The sequence below is a fragment of the Brachycentrus maculatus genome, unplaced genomic scaffold, assembly GCF_059751285.1.
Source record: "Brachycentrus maculatus isolate JH-2025_06_01 unplaced genomic scaffold, ASM5975128v1 h1tg000199l, whole genome shotgun sequence".
Lineage (NCBI taxonomy): Eukaryota > Metazoa > Arthropoda > Insecta > Trichoptera > Brachycentridae > Brachycentrus > Brachycentrus maculatus.
In genome coordinates, this window is record NW_028280950.1 from 3,146,552 (window position 1) to 3,173,460 (window position 26,909).

At 33.7% G+C, this 26,909-nt stretch overlaps 4 protein-coding genes across 5 annotated transcripts in view; 2 read left to right on the top strand and 2 right to left on the bottom strand.

The window, feature by feature from the left end:
* Positions 1–4,317, top strand: part of stol (voltage-dependent calcium channel subunit stolid) — a 119,886-nt gene extending 115,569 nt beyond the window's left edge. For both annotated transcript variants that reach the window (XM_088263373.1, XM_088263374.1), the window contains 3 exons: positions 60–369; positions 812–986; positions 1,452–4,317. In XM_088263373.1, the coding sequence (XP_088119499.1) occupies positions 60–369; positions 812–986; positions 1,452–1,547 (581 nt within the window). In that variant the 3' untranslated portion in view covers positions 1,548–4,317. The remainder of the gene's footprint in view (positions 1–59; positions 370–811; positions 987–1,451) is intronic.
* Positions 4,318–5,088: 771 nt separating this feature from the next.
* On the bottom strand, positions 5,089–9,963 carry LOC148307462 (putative dimethyladenosine transferase). The gene is made up of 5 exons (XM_088263379.1): positions 9,763–9,963; positions 7,868–8,054; positions 6,991–7,294; positions 6,288–6,509; positions 5,089–5,312 (listed from the first exon to the last, which is right to left on the bottom strand). The coding sequence occupies exons 1-5, from the start codon at positions 9,818–9,820 to the stop codon at positions 5,166–5,168; spliced, it is 918 nt and encodes a 305-aa protein (XP_088119505.1). The 5' UTR covers positions 9,821–9,963; the 3' UTR covers positions 5,089–5,165.
* A 230-nt stretch (positions 9,964–10,193) lies between these two features.
* On the top strand, positions 10,194–13,663 carry LOC148307463 (uncharacterized). The gene is made up of 3 exons (XM_088263378.1): positions 10,194–10,492; positions 11,202–11,358; positions 11,874–13,663. Exons 1-3 carry the CDS (start codon positions 10,358–10,360, stop codon positions 12,779–12,781), a joined length of 1,200 nt encoding a protein of 399 aa, XP_088119504.1. The 5' UTR covers positions 10,194–10,357; the 3' UTR covers positions 12,782–13,663.
* Mtr4 (exosome RNA helicase Mtr4) lies at positions 13,664–26,736 on the bottom strand. The gene is made up of 17 exons (XM_088263375.1): positions 26,536–26,736; positions 26,342–26,458; positions 24,214–24,456; positions 23,310–23,484; positions 23,110–23,221; positions 22,472–22,674; positions 20,948–21,194; positions 20,314–20,504; positions 19,580–19,681; positions 18,795–19,071; positions 18,168–18,340; positions 17,398–17,619; positions 16,005–16,246; positions 15,184–15,420; positions 14,418–14,580; positions 14,135–14,297; positions 13,664–13,948 (listed from the first exon to the last, which is right to left on the bottom strand). The coding sequence occupies exons 1-17, from the start codon at positions 26,634–26,636 to the stop codon at positions 13,791–13,793; spliced, it is 3,126 nt and encodes a 1,041-aa protein (XP_088119501.1). The 5' UTR covers positions 26,637–26,736; the 3' UTR covers positions 13,664–13,790.
* Between the last annotated feature and the right edge of the window lie 173 nt (positions 26,737–26,909).

A 26,909-nucleotide genomic window follows, 5' to 3' on the forward strand; every position in this document is an offset into this window, starting at 1 on the left:
GTTTTTCATGTAAAATGTTTATCCAAACTGAATGTAAACAAAGCATGTTATGATTTCAGCCCTGTACGGTGAACAGACATATCCTGACTACGAAGAGGAGAACTATCCCCCGGATGAGGGTCCCCCGCCGCCCCCTGTGCGGGTGCCGACGGAGCCGCCAGCGCCGCCGCCTCCGCCGCCCCCGGGGCCCAGCGCCCCCCAGCAGCCCGCGCCGCCGCTCGCGCCCCCGCCGCACCAGGGAGGGGGCGGCGCTGGCGTGCGGGCTTGCGACAAGCGCACCGACCTCTACGTCCTGCAGGCTGAGAGACTCAACATGAGCCAGCCGCTAAAAGGGAAACTCACCAACTGCCATGTCACTGGCTGTGAAAGGTAATTCTAATTATTTTCATTATTGGTACCTACCAAATTTCTCTATAATCCGGGGATAATGGATCAATTTATTTTCTTAGGTTGATTGCTTAAGCCACCCATTTACGATTTCTATATTACCTTCGCATGAAAGGATACTTCATCTTTGTTGCGACAGTTATAATATCTTGCAATAAGTATCCCTAGTGGGTTAATATATGAAAATAATATCATTGTGTCAGGTTGTAGTCCCGTAGTAGTGTCGCGGACTTTTAAGCCAGAGTTTCTCGGTTCGAACCCACTCTACTACAATTTGATACCTATTTCTAATAATGAGCCGCTTAGGCTCACAGAAATATTATGAAATTTAAATATTTGTGTTAATAATAAAAACACAAATATTTATCTTTATTTTTAAAAATAATAAAAATTAGAATGTTCTAATATATGTGTAACATTCCAGACCATTTAGCGTGCAGAAGATTCCACACAGCAATCTCATCCTGTTGGTGGTGGATACACTGTGTCCATGTGGTGCCAAGCAGCTGGGCGTCGCAGCCCGGGAGCTCCCCCCCACCACCTGCCGCCCGGCACACTCCCGGCGCCGTCCGCACAAGTGCATCAACTATCATCCCGAGGTAATACACCGCACCCCACAACTCATAACAAAATCTTCCCAAACAAAAATCAGGACAGAATACTTACGATTCTTTGTAAGAACACACCATTATTTAGTAAATTTTCTTCTATCCGTACTACTAGACTCTGGAATAAATTATCTTTAATAATCTTCAAACAAAGACTGTCTAACCTCAGAGTCCATCAAATCACATCTTCATTTTCTTTCTTACATCCCTTCTCCTGATTCCTATACAATCCTTATTCTATCATTAAATTGTTGTCATGAAATTATGTAATAATGTTGATAAATACAAGATCACTAGTTCAAACAATTGCACAATAAGATGCAAATCTCGCGTACGACCATTGACGCTATAGTCTGCTGTGTTTGGTTGGAATATCTCCACAGCAGTAAGCCTGCCAATGAATACCCTGTTACACAAAAAGTTCACGATAGATAAATGTATTACACCATTTTACAGGAAATTGAAATCCAAGTTTGCGGCGGTTCGAGCTCTCTGATGTTATCCAGTAGCGTAATTACGGCAGCTCTCCTCGTTCTGTTCCTCTCCACGTGATCTCTGATGGTCCGCCCTACTCTCTACGACTAAAGTCCATTAAGAAAATCTGTAATACTCGCCGAACAAATGGATATAGTATATTCATATTGAGAAACGCACATAAAATCCTCAAATAGATACATAAATATAATAAGCATAATACACTTTGGGATATTCTAAACTAAACCTCACCAGAGTGGAAAATGCCCAAATAATAATAATCGAATCCCCAAAACGAAACCCAAGAAACGAGAGAGAATATTTGTTATGTGATTAAAAAATTAAATGAAATCTACTTAGAAAAATGTGAAAAGGAATAAACATTTTATAAAAGTGATGTATTATCGAGTGAGCGAATATTCAATATTGTCATTTGAAATAAAATCCATTATATCTTTGTTAAAAACTTTTAAATGTATTATTAGCATTGGTACTTTATAAAATATTTTCTGAATGTATTTGTGACATATTGTAAATATTGTTAGTAAGCTAATAATAATTGACATATTTATTCATTCACTCCATTTGAGCTTACTTTATTTGGAGATAATTGCTGCATTTCATTCTCGTTACAATTTCAACTTGTGATAAGTAATCAGTAATGAGTAAGCTTAAAGCAACTTCCTAAGTAAGGTGGTCATTCTAAATTCCCATATCTTGAAGGTGAGGACATTGTATACTCTGAAGTTATAAATAATAATACTCGTATTTGTATAATTATTCCAGTGTCAATAAGATTCCAAATGTGTGTTATTTGAATGTTGATTATTACTTTCTTTGGAAGTTATCGTGTTGTGTAATAAAAGGTAAGCTTTTTATTTTTGTATTAGATAATAGGAAAATAAGTTTGGACAATTTATGTACCAATTTAATTATTTATTTTCAATTTCCTTATTCACTTTATGATGAATAGTAATTATTTAGACCAGTTCAATAAAGAAAATAAAGAATGTGAATTAACGGACTGCTCTAACATTGATAAGCGTGTATGTAAACATAACAGTCTTAAACTAACAATGAAAACGGCTAATTATTAAGAAAAGTTATATTTCGCAACATTTTTTTAAAATCATGTTCTTAAATGTAAAATATAAGCGGTGCTTTTTTTATTTTATTATAATATCAATAGATTTTGTAATGGTGTATATACATACATAAGTTCATACCTACTTCAAATGGCCGGATGATTTTTATTATAGAGGTGAATAAGGATAAATTTAATAAAACACTTTCCTAGAACAATAAAATATTTAGAATGCACCAAATGACATAAGTTTGCACTACATGTTATAGTTAGTAATACTACCAATGTTAAATATACATTTTGTAAGAAATATACATTCCTTTAGCTTGATATGTTCGGTGCGGTGAATGGAGAAATGTATAGGGATAGCTACAGTATCTCCTTGACAATAATGTTTTATATTGCGAGCTGTCCAGCAGTCCAACATACGAGTGTAGAATAGTTACCGATACGATGTCAGTACAGCTCTACTGTGTACTAAGTACTTCAAGTATTAGATCCATAATATTCTTCCGACAATAATAAGTAGGTAATACCAACATGTCAATATTTCTGAAATATGTATTTCAATTATGATAAGTAGTGTTTATTCCATTTGTTTCTTAAGTATGTAAGATAGGTAACCTAACAAAATCAATTTATGTATGTATTTTGGATAATTTTATTCTAAATATTATCGTCATTTTGGAAAACATAATCCAAAATTAACACATTGAGAATACTGCAATAAATTAATGTAACAAATATTTTTAAAAACTGAGAATTATTATGAAATATGCAAAAATGAAAACTAAAGTCAACCGTCAGTTATAGGAGTCAATCGGTTAGTGATGAACGAACAATAATAAAACTTAGTGTAGGAGTAGACACTAAGTTATCGCTGCCAGGGTTTTGTCGGATTATTAAACGCAATTATATTTCTTCTATCGTACTTGGCTGGAATGCTATGACAAGATTTACTAATTTTACAGATCTACATTAACTGCCAAGTAAGAATGTTATGTAGTCATCTCCATTATTGTTTAAATTCAATGTGTCATAATTATTACAGCTATAAAAACGCTTTTAAATATCACAGGTTTATCAAAACTCATAATCAAAAATAAATGTTACAATTGGCTGTTCGTTGTTAAATATGTATGTGTTGAATGTTACGATTTAAACATTTGAAATAATATAATTGAAGGAGGTTAGTAAGGAGTTAGTGTAAGGCGGTAAGTGTATCGTGTAAAGGAGGTATCGCAATAGGGAGTAACATGATGTTACAACAGCCTGTCTTGTGACTGCTTGCATAAAGCAAAGAGTCTTCCATTAAGTGAAAAGTTATGAACCTAAGGTAGTTAGTTTAAGCAATCTTCTATCATAGTTGTACTTATTTCGTAATTAGCTACATATCTAGAATAATTTCTTATTCCAAATTTTATTCCTGAATGTAGGACAACATTATATACACACTGTACATTCTGTTGCTCTGTAAACAACAAGTAAGGTAACACGAGTGATGTTAATCAAGTAAGACAGAATTACATTATGTACTAATCAAGGGTGAAGGAGATCAATTTAATATTACCTAGATAAACCAAAATTACATATTTCCGTGAATTTATCATGCTCACTTAGATATTATTTTATTATAATGTTTGTCATCATTATCATGTTAAACATATTCCTGTTAATATTATCGAGTTAACTATTTTATTTCATAAATTTATTTATAATCATATCAATTTTGACTAACAATAAAGAAATACTATCAACCGAAAAGCACTTATTATTTTAAATCAACAAGATACAAATACATGTACATAGTTTTGTACGTACGATAGAAACCCAAGTAGGCTTATCTCTGAAAACCTACTTACCTGCCAATCGGACATCTTATAAAAGGTAATGCTCGCCCGTTACTTACATTTTATAGGTGATTGTTAATTTTCGTTAGTGTATAATACCTCTTTATTAAGGCCTTACTCGCAATAATATAATTCATTTAGACTCCGGCTGCGCTGAGAGCGGTCATCACTTGACGCCCGATTTTTTTTAGTATATTGGATTTTGAGTTTTTTTAACCTGTTAACCGGGCGGTCCGCTGTCCAACTACGCAACTTGTAACGGGCGCGAATACTGATTCACTCCGTGTTGTAAAATCATGTTGAGACATGTATGGATGACTAATACCTTTGTTGTTCGAAAAATATACGTCCATATATATATAATATAATAAACATATATTTCAAGGACGTATTCATATGTCCTACCCGTACCCGATATTGTTTACGTTTGACGTATTTATGTGTCCCGCCCGGTTAACAGGTTATGAATATATACTGAAAAAAAAATTAACTTCTTACCTTTCATTACATCTTTTATTTTCAAAACCATAATTTATTTTGATGAAAAACTTACTATTTAAATATAAAAATGGCGATTTAAGAGGTTTTTTAAATAAGTTTTGCGTTGTCGTATTTCATCTCCATGGTAACATTTTGACCATCCATAGTGGTGTTTAAATTTGAAATAAATAAAAATAATAATTGCTACATGAAAAGAGTTTTGTAATTTTTTTTTCCTTAAAAATAATTATAATATTATATACACAAAATATTGAACAATTGCTAGAAATGAATACCCTCAGAGTTAAATGCGTGTAAAAGTTGCATGAAGTCATCAATGTCCATAGTTCTTGCTCTTTTCTGGTCAGCACCGAGCTTAGTTAAAATCTCCTCAACTTTTTCCTTGATATCAAAATTAGTTGGAATATCCTAAAAAAAAAAATTTAACAATAACAAAGTAAAAATATAATAAGAATTCCCAATTCTATTCTGTAGCAAGACTATGGTTTATTATAGCATTGGATCATGGATATATATGTACTCCTATTGGAAACAAGAAAATTGTAATGAATATCTGTGTGAACAAATCCAATTCATTTTTTCAAATATTTCTATTATCAGCGAGCTTTACATACCTTTTTAAATTTATATATTGAATATTAAAATCAAACACTGTACTTTCCCTTGTTATGGCATTTTCAAACCACTGTACAGTACTTAGAAAATGCCATGACAAGGGGAAACAATTGTCACAATATAAATTGAAATGGAGTTCTACAAATTAAACACCAAATCTATAAATAATACCTTTTTAAACATTGTACATCTTTATATGTATATGTATGTATTTCTGCATTTTTCTCTACGACCTCTATGTACACCCAAGTGGGGCATAGGGCACTGCATCAGATTGATGCAGTATTAAGTTAATCATTAGTCATGAGAAGGTAGGGTGAAGAGCCCTGCATTCGAGATTCCTGGATACAGGTGTGAAATATGTTTGGTGGAATTCATATGAGGTCAGTAAAGAAGTTTAGGGTCAAAGACTATATAGAAAAGGAAATAGCAGCAATGAAGAGGGCTCTCGAGGTTGCAACCCCGTACTTTCCCTAGCTTGTGTAATTTGTACGCTGCTTATGGTAGGGACTAACCGAAGCCATTTCGTCGTAACGTGTTACGTTACGATGCGAGCATTCGTATAGTCAGTACAGCGAGCCGAGCGCTCCATCCATAGTCGAAGCGTTCGGCACGGGCGATGTTACGATGTTACGTTACGACGAAATGCACCGGTCAGTCTCTATCATTATATGTATCCCCGAGTCCCTTGAGAATAAAATCTGCCGAATTTGTACCAAATTGCAAAAAATGTTTAAGAATAGTTATATGAAATGTAAAAAAACTTACAATATTATTCATTGAACAGTGTACTTTGTAGTTTTTCTCCAGTGTTATCAAGGTAGCTGTTTGCTTAAATGAAGCCGATAAGGTTTTGTTTTTCCGGACGAAGGCGATTCTTGTTAACCCGTCCCACTCTCTGAAGTTGATAGGAGGAGGAGGATTCCTAGGTTCTATTCGTACGACGTTAGATTCAACCTTCGGTGGCGGGCGAAAATTATTTTTTCCAACCTGGAATAAAATAGTTTATGTGAGAACCAATTTATGTTTGAATATATCAAAATAAGTAACCAAAAAAAAATAATTTGTAAATTAAAAGCATTGTTAACATTGTGGTATGGTAATATAATACTCTCCTTGTCATTCATTGTTCACTTTGTGTAATACCATTAGAGTGGTATTACACAAAGGTAGCCACAAATTAGTGCTCATTAAAATAAGCACTAATTTGTAACTAAATTCATTTGTGATTCATTTGTCTTCTTTCTCTCTTTCAAAATTTTATTTTTGTATCAATATCAGACCGTAATAATTCCATTTTAATGACCTGATGATCGAATAATTATTCCGAAACCGGTAGTCACGAACTAGTGCTCATTAAAGTGGTATTACACAAAGTGAATGATGAATGATGAGTGTTAAAAAAAATTCAACTGTACAAAAAAAAAACTTTTCTTACGTTTATGTTAACAAAAGAGTACATATCAATTACCTTCATCAGCAAGTCAACCCGTGCAAGGAGTTGGGTGTTGATAGATAACCTACAGTACAACTTGTCACCCGGCTTAGCAACGAGTCTCTGAGCAAATTCTCTCTGGAACATGAGAACGGCGCACCTGAAGAATGGCCTGTGGAGCAGGAGCTTGAACACGAGCGGGGAACTGATCTGGTAGGGAACGTTTGCGATGCAAATATCGAAAAACGGTAACTCTGTCTTCAAAACATCTCCCACCATTATCTGTAATTTAGGTTGGAACGGTGTCCCTTGAACACGCTTTTGTAACTCAGCTACAAGTCTGAAAATTAAAATATAATATGTTATTCGCAATCATTCAATATATTGATCTTTTTTTTTATGTTCACCACAAACAAATTGCGTATAATATCCTATTATTATTTTCTGACCATATTTGCAAATTTCATGCTTTACTTTCAGTTCAGTTCAAAGTTCAACTTCCTCCAATATTTCCAGAACTTAGAAACAGTATATAATTCTATCGCTGTTTATATGTAATCTGAAATTCTGTGTAATTTTTTACATTATTTTCTTTTCCTATGTAATTTACGCTTTATTTTCTATTGGTTTTATGTTGTGTATTTTGCAGTAAAAAGACTAATTATATTGATTGAATTAGCATTTGTTTTGTTGATAACCATAATCTATTAAGATTCTCCTGAATTTTTTACTGAATTAAAAATTTTGATTTAAATATAACAAACATAACAAACGCAACTGCCCGGTTGCGTTTGTTATGTTGGCAAACTCACACTTGAAGTTATTCCCATTTCAAATGAATTGCGAGCAGGTTCCGGCTAAACCACAATACTACATTAATTGGCTTTAATAAATAAATATAAAATAAAATTACCTTGGATCTATCTCACAGGCAATGACTTTTTTTGCCCTTTCCAACATTTTGACAGTCATGTTACCAGTTCCTGGACCGATTTCCAATACTACATCTGTCGATCGTAGAGCTGACTTGTCTAACATAGATGTAATAATAAGAGGATTCTTGAGAATATGCTGTCCAAAACTCTTGTTAAACATAATACCTAAAATGAATGTAGAAAGTATGTGTGAAATAAAAGTAATTTATGAACTATGTATAAAGAAACTGTCATTGAGAAAAATATTATTTATTGTTGATGGAAAAATAGGGGCAAGAATCAAACAAGGTTACTCAATGTCATCCCTAATATTTATTATCTATATGGAGTATGCTATATCATAAATGAGAGCAAATTATAATAAAACGAGATCACAATAGACCTAATATGGTCGCAGTGACATAAGGGATGCAAGATCCCTTAACCTAATTTTCAAAATAATAAAAAAACACAAGCAAGAATATAATTTAATGGATACAGAAGCCCGTTTACTAGATTTGCAAACAACATTGCAACATTAACTTTAAATGACACAACTTGAATAGCTTAGCTAATTAATCAAATAGACACTGCCTTTAAAAAATACAGCCTTATTATTAATGCATTGTTTGCGGGCAGTTTTTTCATCAACCCTGACCCTAATTAGTGTGCTAATTAGGTTCATATACTAATCACAAGTAACTGTAAACCCAACTCCGATCTGTATAATATTTTTTGGTGTCTCGCGCTGTACCAAAAGTGAGCAAATAGAATGCTTATAAGTGTCTCCCGCTCTCTACTAATAGTATGTCAAAGACACTTTCAAGAGTTTCCCGCAAACAATGTGTTAATATTAAGAAAACCAAAATATTGCTTTCTATAAAATTCCCTGTGACTGAGCAATAAAAATATACTAAATTCCCGTAGAGCAAGGTTAAGTGTGAGTTTAAATGATTTGGTAAGCACTATTGCAGAGGACTATAGATGCACTAGTGACAAAAATACCAAAAAAGTTAGGCATTCAATGAAGAAAAAAAACTTTACACTGCCCAAATAGCAAAAATAACCAAGAAGAAATTTATTGAAATATTTGTCTGAATACAGTATTCTAAGGTTGTAAAAACTTACAACAAGTAAGAAAGATAATAATAATAATAAATACGGCCAATTTATATAATGCCGTTTTTGTGAGAAATCACCTCAAGGGCACTTTACTATTTACAGCAATTACTATGGATAAGAGATCCGGAAAAGTGAGTTTTGAGTTTAGATTAAAATTTGGCAGAATTCTGGATAGATCTCAGTTTTGGGGGCAAGTTGTTCCACGCCATGGGACCAGCAATGGCGAAGCCCCTTTCACCGAAATTAGTATTGGGACGACGTTTAGGCTCCAATAGCCTGCCGATAGCTGATGTGGTTAGTGATCAAAGGGTTGACTGTCTTCCACTGACTATCTGAAGATAACAGAGCTCTGAGATATACACCGGAGCCATTATGTGAATTGCCCTACACACCGTCCAGCAAAATTTGGAAGTTTTTCTTTCTGGACTGAAATTCTCTTAGGTGTTCTGGGATGTGTAAAAATTTTGGTGTTCCGGTTATCAATCGAGCTGCGGCATTGAGAAGTAATTTGAGATTATCAGTTTGTTGCTTCAGGAGATTTGCATGCAGAAGGATGGCAAGAGTGACAGTTGTAGAGGTCTTAAGAAGAGTGAAAGAAAAATAAGCTTATTAGAAACAATTGAAAGCAGAAGAGGAAAGATAGTAGAATATTGAGGCACGACGACTTTGAAACAAGTATAATATAGGAGAAATTAGAAGGGAAAAGAGGAAGACGTAGACGAAGTAGCTATGTGGATCAGTTAAAATAACATAAAAATTGTTTATTTCTTACCTTGTTTTGCGACGTCATTATGAATTCTCGATTTCTTCTCGGCTCTTTCTTTCGGCATTTTTCCAGAATATTTTATTACAGTAGACTTGGAAAAACAAAACACAATTATTGCACCTCACACGAATTTCTAAATATAAGTTCGTTTGAGGTTAGACTGAATTGCTGTCAAACTGACAATACAACCACATGGTGCATAGATATAATATGAACATCAAAGATATATATTTTTAATTTAATGTCGGCTACAGACGGAGCCGGAATGCATATGGCGGCTGTAATTTTTTTTGAATATTGTCTCTGGTCCATCACGTTCACGAATGAATTTCGGGATGACGAGGACTACTAATTGGTTGATATTTTACCGTTCTTTCACATTTTTGAAACGAACGTCAACACGAAATCTCCCGGAGTGCTAAAATTCATATATCAACGTGAAGAACCAGAGACAATACAGAAAAAAAATACAGCCGCCATATGCATTCCGGTTCCGTCTGTAGCAGCCATTACATTTTGACAGTTTTGTGTTGACATTTTTCATCGTGAAGATTTTCGGCAACCATTTATTACTCTTATTTCAGATAATGAACTAGAACAAATGGATTATTTTTCAGGAACTTGTCAATGTTGTCTTTTTTCATCTGATAAGTTGAAAAATATGTTAGAGACATTTGTTTTAAGAAATAAAGAAAATAGCTTTTCTGACATCCTGGGATGCTGCTTCTCAATAGAGGTTCGAGGTGTTTTTTTTTAAATTTTATTATTCAAATATAAAACCTTAAGTCTGGTGGTGTCAAAAGTCTGCGTAATCGGAGGGCATGTATGGATGTGAAGGAAGCGAGGAGTGTATGTCATGACATAAGAATGTGGCGTTCCATCCTCTCCGCCTACCCTTGTGGGAAACGGCGTGATGGTAGTAGTAAAAATACAAACAGTTTCGACTGATAGTTGTTTTTTTTTATTTCATCCAAACCCTCATCCGCACTCAATGGTCCATAGGGCACTGCATAATATAAATGCTATGTTATCTCATGAAGGAAAGGTGACAAACCCACCGTTTCAGGTACTAGTCCAGGGTACTATTGAATAAATATTAGAGTGAAAAAGTCACTTACAGTGGAACCTCTCATAACGAGTAATTCGCATAACAAGCAAAAAATGGGAAAAAGTTGCTCCCTTAGCAAGCGACATTTCGAATAACGATTTACAGAGAAAGAGCAATTCCATTTTATACGACATTCACTTTTGAGCCGGAACTTTCACGCCAGTAAAAAGAAATATAATTTCGCTGAACGAGTAAGATTCTGGAACGAATTATGCTCGCTATAAGATATTCGACTATAGTATGATATTAAAATATTGTGTATATAATACAAAAACAAAAAGTTCTCTTTAATAAAAAAAATAATAAAAGTAACATCACTTTATATTTTTGTATGCAGGTGATAGATTGTTATGACCACCCAGAAGAGGAACAATACCTTATTTGTGACAAGTGTATTTCTAATTTAATGGACAGCTATTTGTTTCGGATGCAAATCGAAAATGCTCAAAAACAAATAAAAAAAGCATTTGACCACCATGAACATAATACTTCAGGTACATAATACTATATCATTAAAAATATTACCATTGCTTAGATTTGATTGTACAAGTTACACAAGCTAGTACGAGTATAAGTATGCAACCCCGAGTACCTCAAGCATTATTGGTGCTACCTACTATTCCTTCTACATTTCTTTTCCCATATAGCAGTGAGAATAAACGCCAGAGGACGCCCACGCTCGAATACCTATGCGACTTATACGTAGACATGGGCTGCTCGACATATGAGGGGCTGAAGAGGACTTCCGAAAATAGGCGAGAATGGCGAAAGAGATGTCATCTGTTGCTACAGACCAATCCGCAGGATTGAGACCGGAGAAGAAGAATAGCAGTAATATCTGCCAGATCTCCTTCACCTTCGTCATCTGTATAATATATTTTGTCAAATATATTACTCTGCTAAACCATGAATCTAGAGCGCAGGACTGATTGATCACCTTGCCTGCCTCAAAATAATTCCTTAAAATAAATAATTCCTTCTGAAACACATAAAAATGTTTAATTTGCAGGTTACAAATATGCAAAAATAAAATCTGAAAATTGCTCTGATGAAGACCAGCAAAAAGATTTATTAAAAAATGTAAATAAATCCTACCACAAGATGAGCTTAAATAAGATTTCACCAGTGAAAAGTTCCAGCCGGCAATGTGCATCAGATCCTAAAATTGATGAAATAATAAACACTCTAAAAGTGGTTCAAACAAACTATCCTGACAAAATAGATGTTTCTGTTCAAACTTGTCTAATTTGCGATGAATCTTTTCCGAGTCATATAGGCCTCATGCGCCACATGGCGGTCCACTATCCTAATTTCATTTGTGATGCCTGTGGTAAATTATTTATATCTGAAATTAATCTGAAAATTCACATTAATCATGTCCATAATGATGTTAAAGTTTCTTGTAAAATTTGCGATAAAGTTGTTAAACGAAATAATTTGGTCAGGCACATTCGAACACACACTAATGATACGAAAATATACGGATGTTCAATGTGCGAGAAAAAGTTTGTAGCGCATAGTACTCGCGTTATTCACATGAAAGAAGTGCATAATATTGTCGGTCACACATTTAGATGTAAAATGTGTCCCAAAACATTCCAAATATCTGGTTATCTTTCCAAACACATTCGAGAAATTCATTTTCAAGAAAGGAATTATGTGTGTCCCTTTTGTGAATGTGGCTTTTTCAGAAAACGTCAACTAAAAATTCATATGGCTGTCCATACCGGAGAAAAGGAGTTTCAGTGTTATAAATGCAATAAATGTTTTATTAGAAAGTCAAATCTTCAACAACACATGAAAATTCATAGCGAGACACGAGGATTTATTTGTTCTATCTGCGATACAGGTTTTAACTTTAAAGTTAGTCTGATAAATCACTTGAAAGAACATGAGACGAAACTGCTTGATAGTTAGTTAAGGCCGAATCAAGCGGTGTCGTAAATACTGCTTGAATCGGCGTAGGTCGAGATCAATGTGAAGAACAGTTGTGAAGGTTTTTTTTTTGTTTTTAAAAAGATAAATATTTGTGTTTTTATTACTTACAAAAAAAACTTCAATTAAATACTATTTCACTGAGCCTAAGCGGCTCATTACATATTAGAAATAGGTATCAAATTGTGGTAGAGTGGGTTCGAACCGAGAAAATGACTCAAGAGTCCGCGACACTAACCACGGGACCAAAACCCGACACTTGGTGTGGTGTGCAAATAAAACTCCAATATCTATTTGGAAGCGTTTGCCACTAGAGACCGGTACTCTGCTTTAGCTCCGTTGCTGTTTGGATTTTTAAGTCCTCAGAGACCGGTGCAGTGCTAGTTGTATAGTGCTCGTAGTGCTTACTTACTTGCTTTATTACTGAAATCACCCTCCTATTTAATCAACTCATAGGAGCGATCCGGGTATTTGAGCCGAAGTCATTTTTCCCCCTACCCTAACACGCTAGGACCGCTCACCGTGGCGTAAGTACTAACATGTATACGTGTATATAATATTGGCTTAATGCTTCCCACGGGCAGTCGGGCCGTAACACTCATGACAGAAGGTACTAAATGCTCTCGGCATTTTTTTTCTTCATATTTTCGTACATGTATTTCATTCACATATTATTACATTACAATCATGAACGTAAAGGTGGCCACCTGCCGAAAGTGAAACTATTTCTTTGTTGAAGTGGCAGCATCACCTTACCAAATACATTTAAATTATAGAAAAGGTCCTTTTCAGGACTACTTTTATAAATATATACATACAAGATGACGTCGGAAACAAACATTAAAATAAAACATGTTAATAAAATATATTTTGTTTTTTTTTCACTTTGACAATGTATGAGATTTATTTAACTATTGAACCAATAAATATCAAAAAAATATTCATATCAGACATATTTTAAAATCGATACTCGATACGATACAATAATTTATTAAAGATATAAACTGGCCGCAAATACAATGTCTCTTTTCAACAATATTATTCCAGAATTAAATTTAGCTTCCAAATCTGAGTTACCAATGTTCTTAGCTGCTTGGACCAGTTGGCGCATTACCTCCTCCAAACGGCGCATACACCGAATAATGGAACCTGGAAAAACACATGTCATTTAATAAACTCATATCATTTTTCATATTTAAAGGTTCACTGCTAAAAGCCTTGAAATGTTTTTCATTCATACATTGGCTTACAAAGTCCATTTTTTAAGAAAAACTTTCATATAAAAGTATATTTTACTATATTTATGCAAGAGATGCTGCGTAATGTTCAACCTACCTTCAAAAATGTCAGTCATTTTACAAATTTGGAAAAATGAAGCTCCCTTGCACCAAGCAAGGACAACATCCATCAAAAAGGGTTTGAATTTTGCCACATAAGTCTCTTCGTCAATATCTAATTGACAATCTGCCGAAACCTTTGCAATTTTTCTTCCCAGTTCCTGAACAAAAAAAGATATGTACATAAATTTAATAAGCTTTTGCTTTGTACACTTTACATATATAATTCAATGTACATTATATAATATAATGTTAATTCAATTAGTAAAAGAATATTGTACCTGCATTTGCCTCAATGGCCCAGAAAGTTCATCAGTAGCCTTTGGTAGCTCGGAACTTTTTTCATCACACACAAAGCAAGTTAACAAAGCCACACATTGTTCCACAGTGAGAGTGTTAAACAATCCATTGAACATCATTTCCGTCATCAACAATTCATCAGCACTAAAAAAATATATAATTTTTAAAAAAAATTGTAATATATATATATAATTATATATATATATATTTATATATAATTATATATATATATATATATATATATATATATATATATATATTTTTTTTGATTTTACATTTACTTATTTATTTACTTACTTATAACCCCAATGGTGCATAGGGCACTGCATCGAATTTACGCAGTGTTATCTTGATCATAACTTACATGAAGGCAAGGTGATCACTCTTGCTCTTCAGGGACCAGTCCAGGGTAATATTAAATAAGTATTACAGTGTAAAATCACTTATATTTATTTTCACCCCCCTGGGAATCGAACCCGGGACCTCCAGCACGGTAGCTAAACACGCTGACTATTACACCACGGAGGCGGACAAAATAATAAATAATAAAACAAAATAATGATAAATCTTACTACCATGTAAATTAAAGTATTGTTTGTAATGAGATAATCTTACCAATACAGCGAACATATATGTATATGTATAAATAAAAAAAATATGCGTTTTGTATTGATAATTTAATATTGTATTGATAATTACACCACAGAAACGGACAACAGGAGACATTTACAGAAATGTTTTAAATACCTGCTGAGTTCACACGCCACCCGTCCCTTAATCTCAATGACATCAGTAGCAGAGCAGTATCCCAAGCGCCTTAGAACCCTTTTCCTACAACGCAATTCATCCATTTGCAATAAACTTTTAGCCTTCTTCAAATCGTCTCTGTACGACTTTAATTCTGCTAAGAGTTCCAATTTCTTGCAATAATTATCATACAGTGTCGTTCTATTCGGGTCCTTATGTAAAGTATGTGCGTATAACCTTCAATTGAGAATACAAGGAATTAATAATTAGCGGGAATAATTCACCTAATTTTGGTCAGACAATAAAAAAGTACCTTTTTTTGACATCTCAACATAGATGAAGAAGAATATGGAAGTCTGGGTATTTACAGGGCTTATGACCTGTCATAGCCTGATAACGTGATAACTCACCTTTCTTTCTACCCATGATTGACAACCACACTACTCAAATTTTCGTAACTCCTAGATATATTATTAATCACATGACACAGTACATATGAGTTCACAACAGCCATCTATGTTTGATTGAGAAAGCTTTTATTTAGCAAAAACCCTTATATTTGGATGTACGCAAGATCCGAACCCCGGATTACTTGCACATACTGGGAAAAGCCTGAAAACTTGATTTTCACTTCTTTATGCAGCTTATAATTTTACCAATTATTTTTATTCACAACAAAATATTGTGTAAATACCCAGACTTCTATATTATGTTGAGATTTCAAAAAAAAATGTAAAAATAACTCCTAAAAGGAGAAAACCCAGAATTATATTTGGACACATTCAAAATGTTGTGAAAAAAGTACATGTTTGTATACTAACATTTCTTCCTGTTGCTCAATTTTTTTGACACATTCATTAAATACTTCATCGTCGATTTTCATGTCTTTGGTGGGGTTCAGGAGTGGCGGACCCTCGGGAAAGCGTTTCTTCACTTCGTTAATAGTTTTGAGTACGGATTTCCGATTGTCCGAGGGCCTTAGGTCCTTGGGATAGTAAATTCTGAGGGAACTGAGCTGATATATGAGGGTGTGTACCACGGGTACTACCTCCACTTCTCCAGACTGGAACAACAAACACTTGGGTAAATACTAAAGTTCAGTATGCATAACCTGATATCAATATATGTATAATGTATTTTTTTTATTTCTTTAGTTAGCTTATATTTCATTTAATACAGACTATTTTTTATACTTAATTTACATCATGTATATAATTATATCTTCTTTATAGTAAACAAAACATTTATTTATAAATTCTTTCAGACTCTTCATTCTTCATACATTCAGGCATCTCAATGTGTATTTTCAAACTTTTATACATTGTACAATTTTGCGACTCTGTCTTATTTTATTGTTATTTCTTGTAGGTACTATGTTTATGATTTTTTTTATTATTTAAAACTACTTTATCCTTAAAATATTTTGGGAATTTATCATTAAAAAAATTATATATAAAGATAACCATATTATATATATTATTGTCTTTTTAATAGGTAACCATTTGAGTTCTCTCATTTTTTCTACATTCTTTTATGTATCTACTTTTTTAAAGCACTATTCTTATAGCTTTATTTTGGAGAATCTCCAATTTATTTAAATTTCCTTCCAAATTGACCAAAAATAATATTGTGGAGCAGTAATCTACATGTAGAATAATTATTGTCTTATAAATGAGCTCTGCAGTATTTTTTATTTAACTTATTACTTAACACGTTACTGCCACGGCAATTTTCAGGATTCCGGTCTAAAAAGCCAATTCTTTAAAAAAATATTTTACTTCTCTATTTTGAATACATTTTTATAATTATATTTTCTTTTCATATAGTAATAAATTTTCTGTTCATATAGTAATAAATTTTCTGTTCATGTAAGCCAGCATTGATTGTTCTCTTCCCAGAAGCCATCTATCCATATTAGCACTGATATACTAGGAATTTTATCATAGCTGCACGAATATGGCAAGCAAACACAGTACGTATAACTCGTAGTCGATGTCCTAGCAAAGAACGCAATCTACGAGTTATCTTGTAGTTGGCAGTCAACGTGTTAATCAACTAAGATTTTTTTTTTAAACATGTTCTAAATTTGCATTTAAGGTTGATTTTGAATCCAATATTATACCCAAACATTTCATTTCATTTGCTTTTTCGATAGTTTCGTCATCTATATATACATTTATCCTTAGGATTGGCATAAATGTTACAATTTCTCACCTGCCCATCAGGACACGGGAGAGGGGTAGCTTCAGCATCCGTTGTGGATGATTTCTCGACATGAAGCAATACATCCACTATTATTACACAGTCACCTGTGAGGGGATTATTATCTTGGAGACCTTTACCCTTCAGGCCCCTTTTCTGATTTGCCTGTCCCGGATTCTGCTGTCTGAAGTTGACTATTATCCCCCAATCGAACTCATCCTTCTCGCTTTTTACCTGTAAATTATTCTTCACTCAGATTTTTTTATAAAAAACTCTTATATAAGTAAAATATAGATTTTATATAATATATAGCTCCTAAGTGGAGAAAATCCAGATTTGTGAACAAGTATTTGGACACACTCAAAATGTTGCAATTTTTTTATAGAATTTGGAAATTATAATATTTTATTTATTAAATTAGCATTAGTATCCCATTGACTACTATAATAGTATTGGAGGAAAATTTGATTTTGATTCTACTGATTTTTTTGAGATAATATGTAATACACATGCCTATGCAAAATGGGTGTCACAAAAAAAATCAGTAGAATATAAATTATGTTTTAATTATATTGATAATAATCATAACCATCATCAAATAGATTATAATACATTATAATTTTTCTGCTATTAATATTTTAATAAAAAACCAAACATATGATAAAAAGTTATTCTAAAATTAAAGATTGAACATCATCCAATAAAATAAATATAATAGAGTATGTTTAAAACAATATTTAACAGTAACAAGCAATTAAAATTTTATAAAATCACAAACAAACCTTAACTAACCTCCCGGGTTGAAGGAACGGTTTGAGATATTGAGGCATAGTAATAAAAGATCTAAACTGCGCTCCCAGAGAATCCAATTGTTGTCGTATATTATAATACGAAGCTATTGAGTGCTCATTTGGAATTATCATTTTACTACACTCTTCCTGTTTTTCTGTTACCCCTGAAAGACAAAAAACATAGAATAAAAATCTAACATAAACAAATTTTAATTATTACAGAAAATTTTATAATTTTTAATATCAAGCACCTTCGAGGTAGTATTTTATGAAAATGGTGCTATATAAATGATCTAAAGTATTATTACAGTAAAACCTCGATATAATGGACCTCTATTTAACAAACTTTGGATCTAAGGGACAAAAATCCGGTCAGTAAACAAAGCAGGATTACCTAAATCAAGTGCATCGATATTAAACAGCAACGTCACTTCACGACGAGTGTCCCAAGACAATAAATAGAATTTTGTTTGTGTTTTATATTGTTTAATTATATCTAAGTACGGTGTTCATTTTTTTGGTTTACTTTAAACCTATTTTTATATAACGGACTTTCAGTCCCAAATTAGTATGTTATATAGAGGTATTACTATTTTATGAAATGCGAGTGGCACTTACTCTTAAATAAGTCAGGTATGCTGGACTGATTTTGGAATTGAAAGAAACTCCTTTCCAGCATGTATTCCGGATTGATTTCCTCTACTCTGAGGAGATTGAGGACCATGTTGTAGGTGAGGTGGAAGGCGGAGTTTAAAGGATCTGCGCTGCCTCGTAATAAATCTTTACCGTCAGTGGGAGACAATTGCTCATCAGCCATAAGTATCACGATTCCTTTGTCATCCAAACCTCTACGTCCCGCTCTGCCAGACATTTGAATGTATTCACCAGACGTTATCTACAAATTACACTAATTTTACTTTAAATACTCTACTTACACAGGTTCATTTCTGCTATTGCTTTTGTTTTCAATTTCTGGCTAATATTTATGCTTAGTTTGTCAAATTATACTGATTAAACGCTGACAACAAATTAGACATGATAAATATCTAATAGCTCCTTTCAAATTTAGTATGTACATATTAAAAGTGTTCATTTCGTTTTTGCTATGGAGTAAGATAATTGATTAGAAATAGTCTCATGCGAATATGTAATAAAGTATACTTTATTCCAATTTTTTTTTAACTTTGTGGTATGGTAATATAACACTCTCCTTATGATTTATCATTCACTTTGTGTAATACATACCACATAAAAACTCTACTGGTTCCGGAATAACCATTCCATCAACTGAAGATTATACCTGATGTCTTCAAGTGGTAAGTTTTTAAGTTGTATTACACAAAATGAATGATAAATGATAAGGATATTGTTGTAATATAGTTATAAAAATGTTATTTACTTACTGTACGAAAATCTTTTCCATCGAATTTCCTTACATTCGTAAACAATACGGTTCGAGCCGGCATGTTGAGCCCCATGGCGAATGTTTCTGTTGCAAAGAGAGCCTGAAAACAGATTTTTTTACATCTTTCATCAAGTAAAATAGAAAATTGACCTTCCTTGCGCGTCCCGGTGTTGGGTAGTCACTACACAATAAAAAGTTAGGGATTTTAAATTTGAAAAATACAGACATTTATAGCTAATCCCCTTAGTTAATTATAAATGAAGTAAAAAATTATAATAATTTAGATTTAGTTGCTGAAAACATCAAACAAAAAAACCATCTGGCAACGCTCACGGAACAAGCATAGGTCCACTCTTGTCGGAAGCCCAAAAGCTACCGCCGCTCTAGCCAGAGAACATTGAGCTTTGAGCTTCTCACGCTTGCACAGTGCAAGTATGCAAGAGTGAGATGCGAATAAAGTGTCGTAGTTCCCGTACACTCTTCACGCGCTGTTTATACGCGAATTTGTTTAGGATATTCACAAAATACCTCCGATGTACCTGATAAATTCTGGTAATTATTAATATTATTTTTGAAATCAATGCGTAAATATGTTATGGAGAAATACCTAAAATCTTAGCCTTGTATTTATTATATTTATAGATATTATGGTTATTAGAAGCAATGCATACAAGGTACACAACACCGGGAAGGGGGTGTTAAATAGACATTTTAAAGGAAAATCATAGTAACCTTGATGAGACCTTCGCCAAATAATATTTCAATGGTTTCCTTGAGAATGGGTAGAAGTCCACCGTGGTGGATTCCGATACCTCGGCGAAGAAGAGGCAAAACATTTTCTACTTGTGGTAATTTTTTGTCTTCCTCCGATAGCACATCCATCGCATTATTGAAAACTTCATCGACTAATTTTTTCTCCTCGACTAGAAAAATTAAAATGTGGTTTTAATGCATAATTAATTACTCGGCAGTAAAGGTCCTCCTCCGTAGTGTAATGGTCAGCCCGCTAGGCTACCGTCCTAGAGGTCCCGGGTTCGATTCCCAGAGAGGGTCAAATAAATATAAGTGATGTTTCCACTGGTACCTGAAGCGGAGGGTTGATCACCTTTCTTTCATGTGTTAACGTTCAATATAACATTGCTTTCATATGATGCAGTGCCCTATGCACCATCGGGTGCGGGTAAGGGTTTTAATAATAATAAGTAATTGTAAATTTCCAACATGTTATAATATCATTGTTTGCCAACTCCGTGCTTTACTTCCATACATTAGGATTGGTACTAGGACTTCATTGTGTTTGCTGTTAAGCTTTTATTAGCTATTGCTGAAATAGAATGAACCAATAAAACAAAGCGTAATTCCTTACCGGTGTTAAAATCCAGTTTGGCCATTTGCATAGCATATAATTCACAATCCTTTTTACTGAAACTGAATATTATGACTGGGGCAAAATTTCTTTCCATAATCATTTTGACTATTTTGAATATATCAGATTTTTCCATGCCGCCTCCTTTAATGCCGCCTTTCCTTCCTTTCTGGTCCCCTTTGCCCGCTTCCCCCGCCTTAGCCAAGATAGACATTGCGGTGTTGAAATTGTCTTCCTTAAATTGGCCCTGCGGACAGAAGGAATAAAAAAAGTCACTTTAGAGTCAAGACATCTACAGTAAACGCCCGGCGGCTCTACAGTATACGCATACAAGGGCAGTCTAAACTAAAATTTAAAGCGTATATATTAACAAAAAAAATCAAAAGTAAACAAAAACACTTATTAAAGAAATAAAAGAATTTCTTGAATGTTTTCCGCAGATACTTTGTGACACATTTTATAATATCTTTATAAAATTAATTAACTTTGTTTTCACCACTTTTTTTTATTAATACAATTCAACCTACCGGTTTCAACAATACATTGTCATCGTCAGGGTTTATTTTAAATCAAAAACATTAAAATACTCTTACCAAAAACTTCCACACACTCCATAAAAATCCTAAAAAATAGGAATAAAAGTATTTTTATGGAGTGTGTGGAAGTTTTTGGTGAGATATTTTAATGTTTTTGATTTTAAATAAACCCTGATGATGACAATGTATTATTAAAACCGGTAGGTTGAATTGTATTAATAAAAAAAGTGGTGAAAACAAAGTTAATTACTTTTATAAAGAAATAGAACAATCCTGCTTCGAAATACCTCCTCAGATACATGGAACTGATCGGTATCCGGCGTGATATTGTTCGGCATAGCAGTAGCTCTTCTTCAGGCATAACCATCGGCAGGTTGGTCCTGTATACTGAATTGTGAAACATGCCAATACTGTCTTAGGTAACTATCGAGAACATACAGACCAATGCTCAGGATAATTTCAGGATTATCGATTGTACCGCGCAACAATGGATAATGTGTTATGAAATAAAGATCTTTTTATTTATTGTTTCGGCATTCACTCTGTGGTAAGACATGATGAAATTGTAAAAGAAAAACACTTGTTTTTTTTACCACTTGAGATTATTTTATTATGACGACTAGTTTCGGAAGCCATGCTTCTATCTTCAGGTCTAAATATAAACTAAAATATAATAAATAATTATCTGTTCTATACACAAGGAGGGGTTAGTAAGAGGAGGGGGGGTTAGTCAAGGGGGTGGAGTCTGAAAATAAAGGAAAAATGGAAAGCAAGGGTGAAGAACTTTGAAACAATATATTATTTATTAAATTAACTGTTTTTGGTCAAATTTTCAAAGCAAATCATAATTTGGCCTTTGTGTGGTACTAGGTGTAATAATTTTAGTTTATGAGAGTGGAATGAGTGATTTGTATCTTGTATTATGTGATTTGCAAATTACTAAAGATCTGTAAAAAGTATTGTTTTTGTATTGTTCGAGTTTGATTACCTTCTCGTCCACTACGAGGTGTATGCCGTCCCCTCCTGAGGGGTAGATGTAGTGCTGCAGCGGGGTGGGCCGGTACTCGGTGTACAGCACGTGGCAGGGCTGCTGGTGCAGGCGACACACCCACTCCGCAAACTGCCGCGCGTTGGGGATGGTGGCCGACAGGAACACGTAGCGCACATTGTCGGGCAGCAGGATCAATGTTTCTGTGTGGGTAATCATAACATACTCGGTGGACTGGGATAATATTCTTCTTCTTCTTCTAACCCTAATCCGCACCCAATGATGCATAGGGTGCATCTTAATCGTTAACAGATGAAGGCAAGGTGATCACTCCTGCTTTTCAGGGACCAGTCCAGGGTAGTATTAAATAAATTTAATATTCATATACTCATTTTCACCCTCCCCCTGGGAATCAAACCCAGAACCTCCAGCACGGTAGCTAAACACGCTAACCATTACACCATAAGTATTATTGCTGTTTTTATTAGCATTTATGCCGTTTCAAGTGATTTTACATGCTTCAATAGTAACAATTCTTTATTGGCAAATTTATTTCTAATTACCAATTGTGTCACTAATATTATTTAGATAATTGAAAATATAATAGTTATTTAAATTTTTTTATTATTATTATTTACCTTCCCATACTACGCCTCGTTCTTTATCTCTCATATAGTGAATTTCATCAAATATTACCCATCCAACTTCTCTCATTACCTCAGAACCGCGATAAAGCATATTACGGAGAATCTGTAAAAATGATAATAATAATAATAAGTCAAATAAATATGGATACATAGATTGTTGGATAGTTATTAAACACATATTAAATATTTACCTCAGTTGTCATAATTAAGCAGGAAGCGGTTGGATTAATAGTGACATCTCCGGTGATTAGTCCGACATCAACAAACTCTTCGTAAAACTCCCGGTATTTCTGATTAGACAAAGCTTTAATCGGAGTTGTGTAGATGACCCTTTGCTTATTTTTTAGAGACAAAGCGATGGCATACCTAAAATTAAAAAAAACTTTTACTAACACTATTTGTACTGAAAAAGGAAACAAATTGTCCTTGCGAAAATTGGAGCCATATGTAACCATATACATAGCTGGTTAAATGCCAAAAAGCCATAACACAAAAAAATATATTAAACTCTAAAAAGACACCCATGAATCTAGCGTGAGAAATGTCCATTTCTAACGCTAGAATCATGGGTGTCTTTCGAATATGAAAATGTCGACGATTTAAATACCATTTTTGGAATAAAGAATTTTTTTAAAAATTGCGAAAACAGTACAATTTACAACGCTAGGTTTTCTGTACAATAATTGTTAACAACATTTTTTTTTAAATAAAATTAATCATAACTAATACATTTAAATATGCCATGACAATTGAAACTTGTTACGAAATCAGCAATGAAATAAAGAAAGTGTAAGTAAAGGATTACATTTTACACATTTTGAATGGCGGTAAAACTTACAATGAAGTGAGATCATAAGAAAATAAATTAGGATCATAAGAAAACACATTGCTGTCTGGCGGATCTGTGCGCTCATTATGTAGTGCCAGAAGCGAGCGTTTTTTTACATATTTTAAAAAATTATACATTTGTGTGTAAATCATCATATCTTCGAAAATATTTGATATTTTGTGACGAAAGTTTGCGTATAGTATTCACCATACCCAGTATGTTCTCATATGGCACGAAGGAAGAGTATAATGTAAATCAATACGTACTCTGCACATACAGTTTTACCGGCTGAGGTGTGTGCCGAAACCAAAACTGACTGATTGTTGTCGATGCACAGAATAGCCTCCTTTTGGAAAGGGTCGAGAATGAACTTGTACTGTTTAGCGGGGGGTCCCAGCGGAGACTGCAGCGCCACATACTCGTGAGCGGGGGGCACCGCCACCTCGTGAGTACATCCCTCATAGGTCTCTAGAGTGTGGATGATTATCCGAGAATCCAATACTTCAGGGCTGGAAACAAGTCAAAGATAACAATAAATTGCAGGTTTAAATCCCATAATCTATAAATTATAAAACAAAAATTCATAGAAAAATACCACACAAATTTGCTTTTTGGATTCCATCACTTTAAGCGATGGAATCCAAAAAACAACCCCTATCAGTGTCTAAATTTGGTTGTGTATTATGTGTTTCTAGCTTCGAATGTATTTAATATAAAAACTTAAACTGAAAAGAAATACTACCTGAGAAAAAGTAACAAATACCATCAATTTTATTCATGAGATAAAAAAAAATTGGGTACTAGAAACACAACTGAGAACAGATAGCAAATGTCGCGCTCCGATATAACCAAGTAAAGGAAGAGCGAGATGTGAATAGCGTCGCATAGCGGTTTTTTTAGCATGAATGTACCTATGATATACGTTTGATTGTATAATAAAACCCTTATCCGCACCCCAATGGTGCATAGGGCACTGTGTCATATAAACGCAGTGTTATCTTGATCGTTTACACATGAAGGAAAGGTGATCAGCCCTCCGCTTCAGGTACCAGTCCATGGTAATATTGAATAAATATTACAGTGAAAAAATCACTTATATTTATTTTACGTTTGATTGTATTGTAAAAAAAATCCAAATTCTCACAAAATATCTTTATAATGTACCCGATAAGTGGTAATTGTTCCAAAAAATGATTCAATGCGTAAATGTATTATGGACGAATACCTAAAATCTGAATTTATTACATTAAACGAGATATTAACCTTTCCGGGAGTACAAAAATTGATGTCCGACTTTCTCTGGGGAGTGGGTTCTTTTTACGTGAAATTTTTTTTTTACATTAAATCGATGTATTATGAATATAGAAATTATGTTAAAATATTTGTCAATTACGACAAAATTATACAAAAATATCGACAGATGTCATTGCTTTACAAGTAACATCATACTAAATGACAGACGGACTTCGACGTTCATTAACGTCCATACTCCTTTAAGGAAAATTCGCACTGACGTTCATTTACGTCCATACTCCTGGACTGGTTAAAGTTATTACAAGCAATGTATAGTAGTTACACATCACCAGGAAGGAATGGTTAGCAATGCGTCGAATTGATGAGGTGCACTGCACAACATCTTACCGCTGATAGTTGTTAAAGAAGTTTTCTTACATAAAAATAATAAGTGATACAATTTATACAATCTTAATAATTGTGCAATTACAGTGCACTTTGTAAGTGTACAGGTATTCTATGAATTACATTAGGTATATTATAAATTACAATGAACTTCCACCAAGAAATTCTGATGACTAAATTTAATATTCCTGTAATTCAGTGCTCTGCAACCTTTTCTCACCTACGACACACTAAAATTCTTCCTAGTATTCCGTGGCACATCAAAAGCTAAAGTATATAGACCATCGAAAAATTATTTAATTGTAGTAATGATTATCCGCTTCCGTAGTGTCATGGTCAGCATGCTCAGCTACCGTTCTGGAGCACTGCTGTAATTGACCATGTATATAATGTGCTGTAAGGTCAACTTGACACATTGTTGTCGGGCTGTTTCTTCATCAACCCCGACCCTAATTATAATCAGATAGTCTGCCGCCTGACCCTCAGTATACTAATTACAAGTAACTGCTAACCCAATTCTGATCTGTAAAATGTTTATGAACGCTTATAAGTTTTTCCCGCTTTCTACCAATAGTATGTAAAAGAAGCTTTTAAGCTTTTCCCGCAAATGATGTGTTAAGAAAACTATCAAACATGAGAATAGGGTTTTATTAGAACTTAACATCAAAAGAGTTTTGAAAAAGCTCACAAGTCTTATTTTTTTATTATGAAAAAATGAAGACTATAAACGAATAACTAAAATCACGATTCACTCACTTTATGTCATCAAGGAGCGGATCTTCATCAACTTTTAATTTCTTTAAAGCTTCATGGTTATCATCATCGTGGGGTCGTTTTTGATTCTTAGATTCAGTATTTTCGGCATCCGTCTCTCTAAAACAATGTAACAATTTATTATTCACTATAAAAAAAATACGTATACATAAGTATTTTCAAAAATTTAATCCTACATCTGTGTTGTGGTTTCGATAACACTTTCCGTTTGTCCTGAGACAGGAGCTACATCATCTTCATCATCAAAACAAGAGAAAAGTTGATCTAACTTCGACATTTTCTATAGTGTGTTATTGCCGGTGAAATGCATTCATTCGATATTTCCCTTAACGCTCTAAAAAATAACGCGCACGCACATGGCTGTCATCGGCGTCATTAGAGCCATAGATAAAAGTCAAATCGTACAGATAACAGATAACGCGGATCCTTGGAGGATTTTTTCGAAATGTCGGAGCAAGTGATTCGATACTACAGTCTGTTCACAGTTATTTTACCTCTTGTTTTTTATTACTATTTATTCTGCCAAATAAATAAATTAAAAAAAAACTAG